The 14,453-nt window shown below is 41.8% G+C and overlaps 1 protein-coding gene across 3 annotated transcripts in view; it reads left to right on the top strand.

Moving 5' to 3' along the window:
- Nucleotides 1-1,283: 1,283 nt before the first annotated feature.
- The window catches only part of ATXN3 (ataxin 3), a 37,705-nt gene continuing 24,535 nt past the window's right edge, over nt 1,284-14,453 (top strand). Inside the window, exons 1-5 of one of the 3 annotated variants that reach the window (XM_053601202.1) lie at nt 1,284-1,358; nt 10,688-10,852; nt 11,461-11,505; nt 13,307-13,392; nt 14,089-14,155. In XM_053601202.1, coding sequence (XP_053457177.1) covers nt 1,335-1,358; nt 10,688-10,852; nt 11,461-11,505; nt 13,307-13,392; nt 14,089-14,155 — 387 coding nt within the window. In that variant the 5' untranslated portion in view covers nt 1,284-1,334. Of the gene's footprint in view, nt 1,359-10,687; nt 10,853-11,460; nt 11,506-13,306; nt 13,393-14,088; nt 14,156-14,453 lie in introns of those variants that run through there. The other 2 variants (XM_053601203.1, XM_053601204.1) reach the window with 2 other exon arrangements.

Here is a 14,453-nt window from a genome sequence, read left to right on the forward strand (position 1 = left end):
ACATGTATCTGATGTTCAATGCTATGCTGTTCTAAACCTCTCTGAGCCTCAGTGTCATGTGTACGTGATACCATACGTGAAACCAGAATTTCTCTCTTCAGTAGGTTCTTGGTCTTGGGATTCAAAGAATGAATCCGCAGACCACAGATCAGTGGTAAGAAAGGATTTATTTACAGAAAAGAATACAGAAGCGCCAGAGCTCCTGGCAGAGAGAAAAAACCCAAGTCAGGAGAGAAAAGCTCTCTCTCTCTCTGTTTCTAGGCTCTTTGTCTAGGGGAATATATATATATATATATATATATATATATATATATATATATATATATATATGCCGCATGGGGCACTGGGTAGTTAGATTTAACGGGGCTTGGTAGTTACATTGGCATGTCTCGAACATCGTGTCTGGGTCTCAGTAGTTACATTTAGTGGGGCTTGGTAGTTACATTTGGCATGTCTCGAACATCGTGTCTGGGCCTCAGTAGTTACATTTAGTGGGGCTTGGTAGTTAGATTTAGCAGTGTATGGGACATCGTTTCTGGGACATTTCTGGAACAACGTCTGGGTCGCAAATGAATGACGACAATCCCTTTCATTCCCAGGCTTAGGAAATGGGCCCCCACTGCGCACCCTCGAGTCCGCTGGCTTTGCTGCTTGCTGCCACCACACCAACATTGCCAAGGTGGAAGCAACTGGTCCACGCTCCCCTGCTGCATGACCTGGCTGGGATGCCACTTGTCCTGTATCATATGGTAGGAATAATATCCACACCTACATCAAAGGTTGCTGTATTAAATTCGTTACTACATGCAAAGCACTTAAAAAGTGTCTAGCCTATAGTAAAACATATAAATATTATCATTTTTTACACAAGTGCTAAGTTTGGGGAGAATACAATGACGCCTTTTTCTTACTGAAGATTTCAGTGGGGGAGGAGAAAGATATTAAGTAATTATATACAGATATAATAAGTAGAAAATACAAAGTAATGTGGAAAGCCAAAAAACATACAGAACTCGAATGGGTGGTCCAGACTTGTAGAAACCTAAGAATCCATACAAACCGCGGGAAGCAGAGATCCTCCGGGCAGCAGGCGGCGCTGAAGCACCCTGCAGATCGCCAATAACAAACTACCAACCATCTCATGTCCCCGCGTTTACCGCCCAGCGTCCGCGCGCTCTTTGCTGCACATGATTCATATCCTCGGGGGTGATTGGTCTGTGCGAGGCACGTGGGCAGGGGCGGGGCGGGTGGGATGGGTGGGCGGGGGAGTAGGTCTGGGGGGCGGGGCTGGAGGGGGGAGTTCGTGGGGGGCCGTTGGCTCCAGACAAATAAACATGGAGTCCATCTTTCACGAGAAAGTGAGTGTCGGCGTTCGGTGGGGAACTGTCCGCGGTGCGGTGGCGGGCGTGGAGTGCAGCATCGCCGTCTCCTGGAGGGCTGGGTGGGGCCCCAGGCGCTCTTATACCGACCTCGCCGAGCAAGGTGGGGACGTTCGAGTCGCCTGTTTCTTCGGCCCGGGAATGGGAGTTTCACCGACGGCCCCATCGCATCCCCAACCGCAGAGGCCCCTGCCGGGGAGGCAGGAAGGACTGCAGGCAGGGTTAGGGGCGTCTCAGGACGCGGGAGCGGGTGGCACCGAATGGGTTAACTTCTGCCTTTCTCCGCCACTTTCCGTCGTCTTTTCAGGGGATTCTTTCTCCCCTTCTCTCCCTAGGGTCTAGGTAGAGTCACCTCCGGGACACCTTCCTCGACTCTTCTTTCTCGGTTCCACTCTACTCCCGCAGTCCCGCCCCAGCAGAATTTTTCTTCTCTGGGCTCCTCGATTCTCTATTGGAATCTCCCATGCCCCTTAGATCTTTAGAATTTTGTTCATGTCCAAACCCTGCACTAGATTCGTGAGCCTCTCGAGGGCAGGAATCTTGGTTCGCCCATGGTGGGGCCTTGGCACTTAGTAAAGTGGGAAACCCCTCGTTCTCCTAAGCAAGGACGTCGTCACTACAGTTTTTATTACGGGATGTTTTGGTATACCCGTCTTTCCGGAGCAGGAGGCCAGGTTTGTTTTTAGGTATGAGGGGTCGACTGGAATAATTTTGTTGCAGTCTGCTTAGCTGTTGTGACTTTAGTTCCTCAGTGACCACGCACTTTAGGATACTGTGTGGTATGTGGAGAAACTGGTCTTTTCGCACGTACGATTATCAGGCATTTGGGTGTGAGTGAAACCTTCCTTAATCAGGACACCTTTGGCACGTGTTATCTTGTTTCATAATAGTTTCATGTCTGGAAAGGGTTGCTGGTAAGGCTGTTATTTAGTAGGAGGGTGCAGGGGTTTTTATTTTATTAAATACTTGTGAATGATCATTTATTTATTTTAGAGATTTAAAAATTAACACGCACATCAGTCAAAGACAAAAGCATGGTATAAATCTGTGGTGTGAATCTAAACAAATCGTTAAATGCAATGCTTTTCTTTTTTTTTTTTTTTTTTTGTGGCTTTTGGCCGGGGCTGGGTTTGAACCCGCCACCTCCGGCATATGGGACCGGCGCCCTACTCACTGAGCCACAGGCGCCGCCCTAATGCTTTTCTTTATAGAAAACATCAGAAGCTTTTGGAACTGGAACAGACTGAATTTTGAGTGGAGGAAGGACTCTTTAGTATAGTTACCACTAATTTTTGACTTTATTGACATTTATGAATCATGGATGGACAAGAGAGATTTAGTTGGTTAGCTAAAGAGATTGGTTGAAAAGTAAACATGTACTTACTTTTATTACTGATTTTTCCATGTCTTTGGTGTAGGACCATATTTCAACATAGAAGATTTTAAACATTACTTCATGAGATTTGTACAGTATATTTTGATTGTATCCAGTTTGGGTAGATTTCAATGAAAGTCCTCAACCATGATACCAAAAGAAGCTGACACCAGCCTAAGGAGTATCTACTTATTTGAAGGAAGTCACTCTTAATTATCATCATGTGCATAGCTTTAACTGTACTTCATAAATACATTTACTGGGGCCGGATGTGGTGGTTCATGCATAAATACATTTACTGGGGCCGGATGTGGTGGCTCACAACTGTAATCCTAGCACTCTGGGAGTCCAAGGTGAGTTGGATTGCCTGAGCTCATGGGTTGGAGACCAACCTGAACAAGAGCAAGACCCTGTCTCTAAAAATAGGTGGGCATTGGGGCAGGTGCCTATAGTTCCAGCTACTCAGGAGGCTGAGGCAAGAGAATTGCTTGAGCCTGAGAGTTTGAGGTTGCTGTGAGCTGTGACGCCAGGGCACTCTTCCGAGGGTGACAAAGCAAGACTGTCTATACACACACACACACACACACACACACACACATATTTACTAATATCAACTTATAAGTCCATAGCAAATGAACTCTTAACAGATTAAAGTTCTTTGATCATATTTCAAGAGTATGAACCTATAACCATTGGGTCCATTGGTAAACTCCTATGTAGTCCATTTTGGGGATGTCTGTGTTTAACATGCCATTTTCCAATGCTCCCTTCCACTCTACAATACGCCTATAACCCTTGTTATTCTCTGGGTTGAAGAGGCAGACAACCAACTTTGGTCCTAAAGAAGCTATGTAGGTGGGGATATCTGCCTACAAAGGACCTTGCAACCACTTCTTGGATTGATCATTGGTTTTATTTATTTATTTAAACAGAGTCTTACTCTGTTGCCCTGACAGCAACATAGTTCACAGCAAACTCAAACTCTGGGTTCGAGTGATCCTCTTGCCTTAGCCTCCCGAGTGGCTGGGACTATAGGTGTAAAACCAGCTGGTTTTTGTATTTTTAGCAGCAATGGGATCTCAGTCTTGCTCAGGCTGGTCTTGAATTCCTGAGCTCTGACCTGCTTCAGTCTCCCAGAGTGGTAGGATTACAGGCATGAACCACCATGCCTAGCCTGGTTTTCCCATTTTAGAGTCGTCACTTTGAGAACCTTTTATTAAGTTAAAATGTGAAGAGTTTTTCACTGATATATTTTCAGTGTCTGAGATAATAGTTGACACAAAGTAGGTGCTCAATAAATACTTGACTGGATCAAGAGAAAGTAGGTGCTCAATAAATAACTTGATTGGATCAATAAATACTTAAGATGCATGAGGTGCTGTTTATCTGAAGTCAACAACTTTTCTGTAAATATGTTAAGTCTTTGCAGGCCATATACCCTCTGTCCCGTATTCTTGTTTGTGTGTGTTTTCTATTTTTTTTTTTTTTAAGAGACAGAGTCTCACTCCATTGCCCTTGGTAGAGTGTACAGCTCACAGCAACTTCCAGCTCTTGGGCTCAGGCCGTTCTCCTGCCTCAGCCTCCGAAGTAGCTGGGAACACAGGCACCTGCCACAACGACTGGCTGTTTTTTGCTGCTGTTTAGCCGGGGCCAGGTTTGAACCAGCCACCCTCAGTATATGGGGCCGGTGCCCTACTCACTGAGCCACAGGCGCCGCCCTTGTTTGTGTGTGTTTGTTTTCTCCAGCCATCTAAAAATATAAAATCTGTTATTAACTATTGGGGTGGATTGAATTAGGTTCAGGGGCTAGAGTTTGCCAGTCCCTAATTTAAACCCTAGTAATAAATGACCCTAACTGCTGGGGGTTTTGTTATTGTTTGTTTTAGTTCTGGTGTCTGCTGTCTGTCATTTTGGTTATGACTTCTATTGCTAACTACTTTTAGTGTAACTATGCCATTTGTATTAGTACTTTTACTGTGAATTGAGAATGATAACCAAACTGGTTGGGCTTACGGTAAAAATTAGTGAGAAGTTTGAAAAGATGCTGAGCACTGACTTTATGACATTTGTCATTCCCTTTTATGTTTGCTGGCTGTTGGCCATCATTAGGATATTTGAGGTTCAGGAAAAGCCAAATTCTAAATAAGTGACTTGAGGAAGTAGTAACACCACAGACTTTGAAACCTCTGCCCAAGTTTGAATCCTTGCTCTGCCATTTACTAGTTGTATGATCCTTACTTCTTGATTAATATCTCTGTGCTCCATTTTCCTCCTCTATAGTATAAGGAAAATAACATGACTTAGAATTATTAGTACTTAGAGGGCTTCCTTGGCAGGTAGTGCTATAGAAATGCTGGCCATTGCCATTCCTCAGATGCTTGTGTTTGCTGAACCTCATAATAAGGGGTGGGAGAGCACTCAGAGTAGAGGAAGAAGTGCTGATGGATGGATTGTGTGTCCCTGGTTATCCCATTTCTCAGAGCCCCCTTAACATTTATACTTGGTTTCTGAACTAGTTTCAGATTGATCCTGAAAACTTGGGGGGTAGAGGGGGAAAGGTTCGGTTGTAGTTCCCTTTTATAGTTTTATGAAATATCTTGGTAGAACTGCAGTTCATTCATCCTCTAGCCAAAACATCGAAGTCTGGGTCTGAAATCTTGGAATTTTGATACTGCTGAACTTTGGTTATTATAGCTTTGGTTAAAACTTGATGAGAAAGAGATGGCTGGGGGATAATTTGAGGTGGAAGTTGGGAAGAAAAAATGCATACTCTCAGGTGAGGTCATTGTACAATTTTTTTGGTCCCTGTAGAATTTGATCCATCTTACGATGTGATTTTTAACTTTGGACTGAGCAGTTTTTTCTTTCCTTCCATTAAATAATATTAGAAAGACAAAAGTTAATACTTCTGTAGCTATATGGTTTTATTTGGACAAGGTTTGATTTCAAGTGTTTATTTTTCATAATATAAAGCTGTTTTGTATATAGTGAAATTTTTTTTTATTTGTTTTTTGTAGAGACAGAGTCTCACTGTACCACCCTCGGGTAGAGTGCCGTGGCGTCACACAGCTCACAGCAACCTCTAGCTCTTGGGCTTACGTGATTCTCTTGCCTCAGCCTCCCGAGCAGCTGGGACTACAGGCGCCTGCCACAATGCCCGGCTATTTTTTTGTTGTTGCAGTTTGGCCGGGGCTGGGTTTGAACCCGCCACCCTCGGCATATGGGGCCGGCGCCCTACTCACTGAGCCACAGGTGCCGCCCTGTATATAGTGAAATTTTAATCAAAATTTGGGTTTCTCTATTTCTTTCCTTTTTTTTTTGAGATAGAGTCTCATTGTGTAACCCTCAGTAGAGTGCTGTGGTGTCACAGCTCACAGCAACCTCAAACTCCTGGGTTTAAGCGATTCTCTTGCCTCAGTCTCCCAGTAGGCTGAGACTACAGGTGCCTGGCTATTTTTATTGTGGTTGTCATTGTTGTTTAGCTGACCTGGGCCGGGTTCAAACCTGCCAGCTTTCATGTACGTGGCTGCTGCCGTAACCACTGTGCTGTGGGCACCAAGCTGTGTGTCTTTATGGTAACCATAGTTTGTGAACCCCAAACTGAGGCATATAGCCTGACAGCAGGACAGAACATTTGTGTTGGGACTATTGCCAGAAAATCTAGTGTGTGGTCACCATATTAGGTAGCTCTTGATGTGAAGAACAGCAGAGGCTTTTTTCTTGTTTGAATTTTTTTAAATTAAGGATAACACATAGAGGAGTACACAAATCGTAACAGCTCAGTGCACTCAAAGTGGGTACGTACATGCCTGTAGTCCTAGCTACTTGGGAGGCCAAAGTGGGAAGATAGCTTGAACCCAGGAATTTGAGAGAAGCCTTGGCAACACAGTGAGACCCAGTCTCTTAAAAAATAAAGAAATAAAATAAATTACTTTAAAAAATAAAGAGTACAGGTGGCTCACACCTGTAATCCTAGCACTGTGGGAGGCTGAGGTGGGTAGATTGCCTGAGCTAATGGATTGGAGACCAGCCTGAGCCAGAGTGAGACCCCGTCTCTAAATAGCATAGAGTCCCAGCTACTATGGAGGCTGAGGCAAGAGAATTGCTTAAGCCCAAGATTTCGAGGTTGGCTATGAGCTATGAGGCCACGGCACTCTATGGAGGGTGAGAAAGTGAGACTCTGTCTCAAAAAAAAAACAAACCCAGAGTATAGCTCAATGAATAGTCTAAATGTGAATACACACATAAACAATACTTAGGTCAAGTAACAGAAAATTTACCTGCATCTTATAAGCCTCCCTAATGTGTCACAGATTAGTTTTGCTTGTTTTTGAGTTGCTATGAGTAGACTCATACAGTGTATACCACTGTTTTCCTTTTTCATTTTTTTTTTCTTTGAGACAAGCTGGGTAGAGTGCTGTGGTGTCACAGCTCACAGCAACCTCAAACTCTTGGGCTTAAGTGATTCTCTTGCCTCTGCCTCCCAAGTAGTGGGACTGCAGGCAGCTGCCACAATGCCCGCCTATTTTTTTGTTGCAGTTGTCATTGTTTAGCTGGCCTGGGCTGGGTTTGAACCCACCAGCCTTGATGCATGTGGCTGGCGCCCTACCCGTTGAGCTACAGGCGCTACCCTGTACCAGTGTCTTTCTTTTTCTTTCTTTCTTTTTTTTTTTTTAGAGACAGAGTCTCATTTTGTTGCCCTTGGTAGAGTTCAGTGGCATCACAGCTCACAGCAACCTCCAGCTTGTGGGCTTAGGTAATTCTCTTGCCTCAGCCTCCCGAGTAGCTGGGACCACAGGTGTCCGCTACAATGCCCGACTGTTTTTTGTTGCAGTTTGGCTGGGGCTGGGCTTGAACCCACCACCCTCAGTATATGGGGCCAGCGCCCTACTCACTGATCCACAGGTGCCGCCCCTGTACCAGTGTTTTTCAACTGTTTTTATCTCACAACACACTTGAACCTATAATTAAATTTCTGTGATCGCCAAAAAGAGAGTAAAAAAATATATACTTACTGTGCTTTGAACTTCTTTTGAAAATAATTAATGATCTTTAAAAATTTTTGTGGCACACCTAAGATCCTCTTGCATACTGATTGAAAATCACTGGTGTAGGCTTGGTGCCGGTAGCTCAGTGGCTGTGGAGCCAGCCACATATGCCGGGGCTTACGGGTTCGAATCTGGCCTGGGCCTGCTAAAAACAACAATGACAACAACAACCAAAAAAACAGCCGGGCACTGTGGCAGGTACCTATAGTCCCACCTATTTGCGAGGCTGAGGCAAGAGAATCACTTGAGTCCAAGAGTTCGAGGTTGCTGTGAGCTGTGACGCCACAGGACTCTAGTAAGGGCGATATAGGGAGACTCTGTTTCAGAAAAACAAAACAAACAAAAAAAGAAAATCACTGGTGTATACTCTTTTGAGTCTGTCTTTTTTTGTTTAACGTTTGAGAAATTGATCCGTATTGTTCCAGAGAGTTGTAGTTAATTCATTCTCATTGTTGTATAGCATTCCTTTGTGATTTCTATTCTGCTGTAATCCATACTACCTATTTGGCTAGTTTCTAGTTTCAGGAGCTATTATAAATAGTGCTTCTATAAACATTCTTAAAAAGCTGGGTGTGGTGGCTCACATCTGTAATCCTAGCACTCTGGGAGGCCAAGGCGGGTGGATTGCCTGAGCTCACAGATTTGGGAACAGCCTGAGCAAGACCCCGCCTCTAAAAATAGCCAGGTGTTGTGGCAGGTACTTGAGCCCAAGATTTTGAGGTTACTGTGAGGTATGACGCCATGGCACTCTACCCAGGGTGTCAAAGGGAGACTCTGTCTCAAAAAAAACAAACAAACCATTTTTATACATATCTTTTGATGAGCCAGTCTTGCATTTTTTGTTGTTTGCATTATGTACCTAGTAGTGAATTGCTGTATCACAGGGTATGTATATGTTAAGCTTTGTCTGTAATCCTCTCCAACATTTTAGCCATTCTGGAAGTTTGTAGTAGTAACACATGGTAGTTTTAAATTACATTTCCCTAATGACTAATTAAGTTGAACACCTTTTTTTGTTCTATTTAGCCATTTGACTGTCCTCTTGTGAAATGCTTGTTTGTCTTCCCTATTTTTGAATGGAATATAAATAGAATATCTGTATATCCCTTTAATTCACATATTATTCAGTAGGAGTTGCTCTCTGGTGGTAGAAAATACAGTAGAAGGAAAAAGGTGGAAACAAAGTCACTATTATAACTGTGACTTGAGGGTTGCTGGGCTCTCTAACTCCAAGCTACTAATTTCTTAACCAAATTATACAGATGCACTGAACTTAGCTCTTTGTTTCAGTCAGAGATTGTCTCAATGCTGCCTCCCTATTCCATCAATATACACATTCTCTTATCTTAGCAGCTGAATTTTGTTCCTAAAAAATTGATTCATTAGGAGAAATACCTGTCTTGCAAGGTGGTACTCTTTAGGATCATTATCTCCCATGTGACATAGCTCAGAATAACTCGTATGATATTAGATAGGTTGGGTTGAGGAATAGACCTTGTAGGGGAAAGAGAGAACTTAGAGGACCAAGGTTAACAGGAGAAGAATGTTCTCCTGTCTGTTGTCATCTTACAGAGAGGCAAACCTGGGGTCTGTGTTAACAGGGATGAATCTCATCCATTTGTGAGTCTTCCTTCATATAGGGCAACATGGGAAGGCAACATTGTTGGGGTAAGGAGGGTAACAAGCAAGCTACTCAGTGCCAGGTGGCCTGGAGTTGGATTCAGGATGCCAGTTATGTAAGAAAACCTGCTGCCTACCACCTGGAGACTCTGGACCCATGGAAAGTTGTTACCCATCTCCCATGAGAAGGATGCCAGTGATCTCATGAGGAGCTGAACTTGGGTACTTGGGTGTACTCCCTCTTGCTGGCTTGTCCAGGAGTGAGCAATAGGGTTGTTCGGGACAGTTGAGTTCATTACACATTACATATTGTAATGTTATACCTATACATGTTGTAATGTCATTTGTAGAGGTTCTGTTTCTTTACAGAATCAGAATCTCTACAGAAGATTGTGGAAAGAATTCTGTTGTCTGTACAGAGTTCCCTGAAGAGAGAACCTCAGCTTTACAACTATAAGTCTTAACAAAGAACAAATTTTTCTCTGACCTGTATCAATTCTTGAAATTTGAAATTCCATGAATAAGCATTTAGATTGCATAGATTCTTGTTAAAAGAATAAACGTTTTAAGGCTAAGATTGTGGCCCATGCCTATAATCTGGCACTTTGGAAGGCCAAAGTGGAAGGATTGCTTAAGGCCTTAAGTTTGAGAACAGCCTAAACAAGAACAAGACCCCATCTCTATGAAAAAATGGAAAATTTAGCTGGGTATAGTAGTGTGTGCCTATAGGCCCAGCTGCTTAGGAGGCTGAAGCAGGAGATGTCTTGAGCCTAGAATTGTAAAGTTGCAGTGAGCTATGATGAGGCCACTGCACTCCAGCTTAGGCAACAGAGTGAGACCTTGTCTCAAAAAATGAATGAATGAATGAATGAGTGAATGTTCTAGGGATTAAAATTTCCTTTCAGCATATAGGTAATTTGCTGTGGAATCTCCAAAGATGTATTTATTTTAGGTACTGAAAATGAGAGAAGCTAAATGTTTTATATAGTAGTTTTTAGGTAAATACAGTATTTTGGATAGGTGATATGTGTTTAAAATAAATCATTTTAAGTTTTTGATCATATAACTAATAGTTTTATTAATGGTAGAATTATAAAATACACGTGAACAAATGAAATTGCATGTACTCATGTTAATCATGCTTGTGTAAAGCTAAAAAGGTTCAGTTTGCTATGTTAAAAGTTAATGATTAAATTTTTTAGGGGAAGATACTGTACAAATCTGTTTAATAATCACATTTGAACTTTTTCTTTTGGAAATATTAGCAAGAAGGCTCCCTTTGTGCTCAACATTGCCTGAATAATCTGTTGCAAGGAGAATATTTTAGCCCAGTAGAATTATCTTCAATTGCACATCAGCTAGATGAAGAAGAGAGGATGAGAATGGCAGAAGGAGGCATCACTAGTGAAGACTATCGCACATTTTTACAGGTACTGTTTTTAAACACACTAAGTCACATTTTTTTAAAAAAACCTGGATACTGGGGGTGGCACCTATGGCTCAAAGGAGTAGGGCACCGGCGCCATATACTGGAGGTGGTGGGTTCAAACCCAGCCCCTGCCAAAAATTGAAAAAACAAACAAACAAACGTGAATACTGGGCGGCGCCTATGGCTCAGTGAGTAGGGCGCTGGCCCCAATTACCAAGGGTGGTGGGTTTGAACCCAGCCCTGGCCAAACTACTGCAACAAAAAATAGCTGAGTGTTGTGGTGGGCGCCTGTAGTCCCAGCTACTCAGGAGGCTGAGGCAAGAGAATCACCTAAGCTCAAGAGTTGGAGGTTGCTGTGAGCTGTTGACGCCATGGCACTGTACCGAGGGTGACAAAGTGAGACTCTGTCTCTAAAAAGGAAAAAATAAAAAAAAGTGCATACTGTTTAAAGAACACTCTTTCTATAAGGATCTGACTGGTTAAATAACAACTCTATTCTTGACTTTGTAAATGGGAATGCACAAGATCATATTTTAAACATGCACACTAATGACATTTTATCCTTTCCCCACCCCCACTCCTGCTTCAACTACCTATCAAAATGAACAGCAGCCTTCTGGAAATATGGATGACAGCGGGTTTTTCTCTATTCAGGTAAGTAGTAACCAGAATATATTAAGCATTGTTTATGTAGTCACTGTAATGATGTGACTTTCAGAAGTTCTTCCAGTAGATTGTGTATACAAAATATCAGACTATATTCTACAGCTTTGGTCCTCAACCCCTCTGCAGTGGACTGGTACCAGTCCATAGCCTGTTAGAAACCATGCTGCACACTATCACCACCTGAGTTCTGCCTCCTGTCCCATCATGCCCTCCCTGCCCTCCACTCCCAGTTTGTGGAAGAACCATTTTCCATGTAACTAGTCCCTGGTGCCAAAAAGGTTCTGGTTGTGGCCTGTTAGGAACTGGGCCACACAGCAGGAGGTGAGTGCAGGCAAGCGAGCTAAGTTTCTTCTGTATTTACTGCTGTTGCCCCTCTGAGCTCTGCCTCCTGTCCTGCCTCCTCACCCTCATGTGTGGAAAAATTGTCTTCCATGAAACCAGTCCCAGATGCCAAAAAGGCTTGAGACTACTGCTTTAGAGTGCTAAAGTTTTATATAGACAAACATGAAAATCAGGATTGTAGTTTCTTCATTTTAGCACAGTGCTCTAACCAACTGAGCTAACTGGTCACATGGAATCTTCGTTATGGAGGAGGGCTTTAAAACGTATATCAGGATGCTAATAATATTAATTCTGATAAGACACACTGTTTCAAACTTACTGTTTCTTGGGAAAATTTGAGAAAATGCAATACTTTGGTACTTTCCGTTTAAATCAGCCTACCAGGATTGGATTCCTTCCTATGGTTTGTGGCTTTTGATTTTTTTTTTTTTTAATTATAGCTCCCTTTGAATTCTATCATTGTATATATAAGTACTTGTGAGATTCTTTTATCTTGAGTTTTTTTTTTTTTGTTCTGTTCCTAATACTGTGAGATATATCCAGAGTTCTGTCAGAACCTCTCCAGAAGAACCTACTTCCGTAGATATTTTCGTTTGTATTTTTCCATGTTGTGTTTCATTGTGCCACTGTAACGGGTAGTGGCTACTGCAGGGCTAGAATCCGCGGTCAGAGTTGGCCCAGCTCTCACCATTTCTTGTCTTTGCTGTGCTGCTCTTGGTGCCAGACCACATTTGTCCACTGGTGCATTCATATTTTGTGCATGCTAATACCTGGTTCACTTGTTTCTTTGTTGAGTAGGCAGTGAATTTTCCAAAATTTCCTTTTTTTTTTTTTCCTCAAATAGTTTGAAATCAGCTTTGCCTTTCTTTTTTTTTCTACAACTAAAGAAATCTAAACACATGAAACTTTCTGTTTAAATACCCAGGGAGAACTTCTTTTATTAGACATGTGATTATTGACTTTGTAGGTAGTGAGTTGAATATAACTTTTCTTTTTTTTTTTTTTTTTTGGCAATTTTTGGCCAGGGCTGGGTTTGAACCTGCCACCTCTGGCATATGGGGCCAGCACCCTACTCCTTTGAGCCACAGGCGCCACCCCCGAATATAACTTTTCTAAAGGAACACCCACAAGAGCCAAGTTATTAGATATATGTTGTGGACTAGTTTTAAAAACAGCACTTCCTTATAGAATATACATATGGATTTTTGAGGCACTTTCGTCAAGGTGTGGTTCTCTGGAACATCTTAGAAATATAGTATAAAAAACACTCTTTATGTGTACGTTATTTATGGATTTAGTGATATACCTGTACATACATACTTTTTAGACCATATTCATCTTAATTTATACATTAAGAACGATTGTTTAGATAACTAACATGGCTATACTGCTTAAATTTAAAATTGAATGGCTTAGCTCATAAAAATTGCTATTTTTTTTTTAACAGGTTATAAGCAATGCGTTGAAAGTTTGGGGTTTAGAGCTAATTCTGTTCAACAGTCCAGAGTATCAGAGGCTCAGGATCGATCCTATGTAAGAGTTTATTTTGTGTTTCCTATATATCTTTTCCTAAATTTCATTTTTAAAGTTATGCTTTCTTAAAGCAGAGAAATACACTATATTTTAAATTCTTTTGTTTTGACATTCCCTGCTTCCTGTTTCTTCCCTCAGACTTTACTATTTCACCTTTTTTTTTTTTTTCAATGAGGCAGAGTCCCGTTTTGTTTCCTGAGGTAGAGTGCAGTGGCATCAAACCCCTGGGGCTCAAGTGATCCTCCTGCCTCAGCCTCCTGAGTAGCTGGGACTACAGATGTGCACCACCATGCCTGGCAAAGTTTTTTATTTTTTGTACAGATGAGGTCTCACTATTGTCTAGGCTGGTATCAAACTCCTGGCCTCAAGCAGTCCTCCAGCCTTGACCTCCCAATGTGCTAGGATTACAGTTCTGCCCCAAGTTCACCTTTTTGATGTCCATAAGTATCTGCCCTTTGAGCCTTCCTGAAACCCAGTGCTTTGGCCATATAACTCCCCTTTGAGTAGTATGTGAGGCTGTCGTTTTGGCATGGCATCACTAGGTTACTGTGTAGGGCTCATACAATTGTGTAAGTTTGTAAAAATCAATGATAACTGTAAATATAAGCTTTAAATTACCACAAATTTTATATAATACTTTCTAGTAAATTAATATGAACTCAATATTTCAACTTAATATTGTGTATTTTTTTCTAGAAATGAAAGATCATTTATATGCAATTATAAAGAACACTGGTTTACAGTTAGAAAATTAGGAAAACAGGTAATATTTCTCCTCCTTCCCTGTCTTTTTTTCTCATTCTATACTCCATTCAAAACTCAAAACGTGAGGGATTGATGCCTTTGAAAGAGGAAACTGACCAGTAATGTGGCTGTAGCATGATTTCAATCTTGGTAGATAGGAATTTGCCATTTTAAAGGATAGTGTCATTTTCTCTCATATTTATTTGTGATAACCATAAACAATTAAACTATATCAGAGAAATTCTGTATGAAGATAATGCAAATATATTTACTTTTAAATGGGTTTTCATGTGATGGATATGTTCTGTCAGTTAATT

Source organism: Nycticebus coucang, chromosome 9 (genome assembly GCF_027406575.1).
Source record: "Nycticebus coucang isolate mNycCou1 chromosome 9, mNycCou1.pri, whole genome shotgun sequence".
In the NCBI taxonomy this organism is placed as follows: domain Eukaryota; kingdom Metazoa; phylum Chordata; class Mammalia; order Primates; family Lorisidae; genus Nycticebus; species Nycticebus coucang.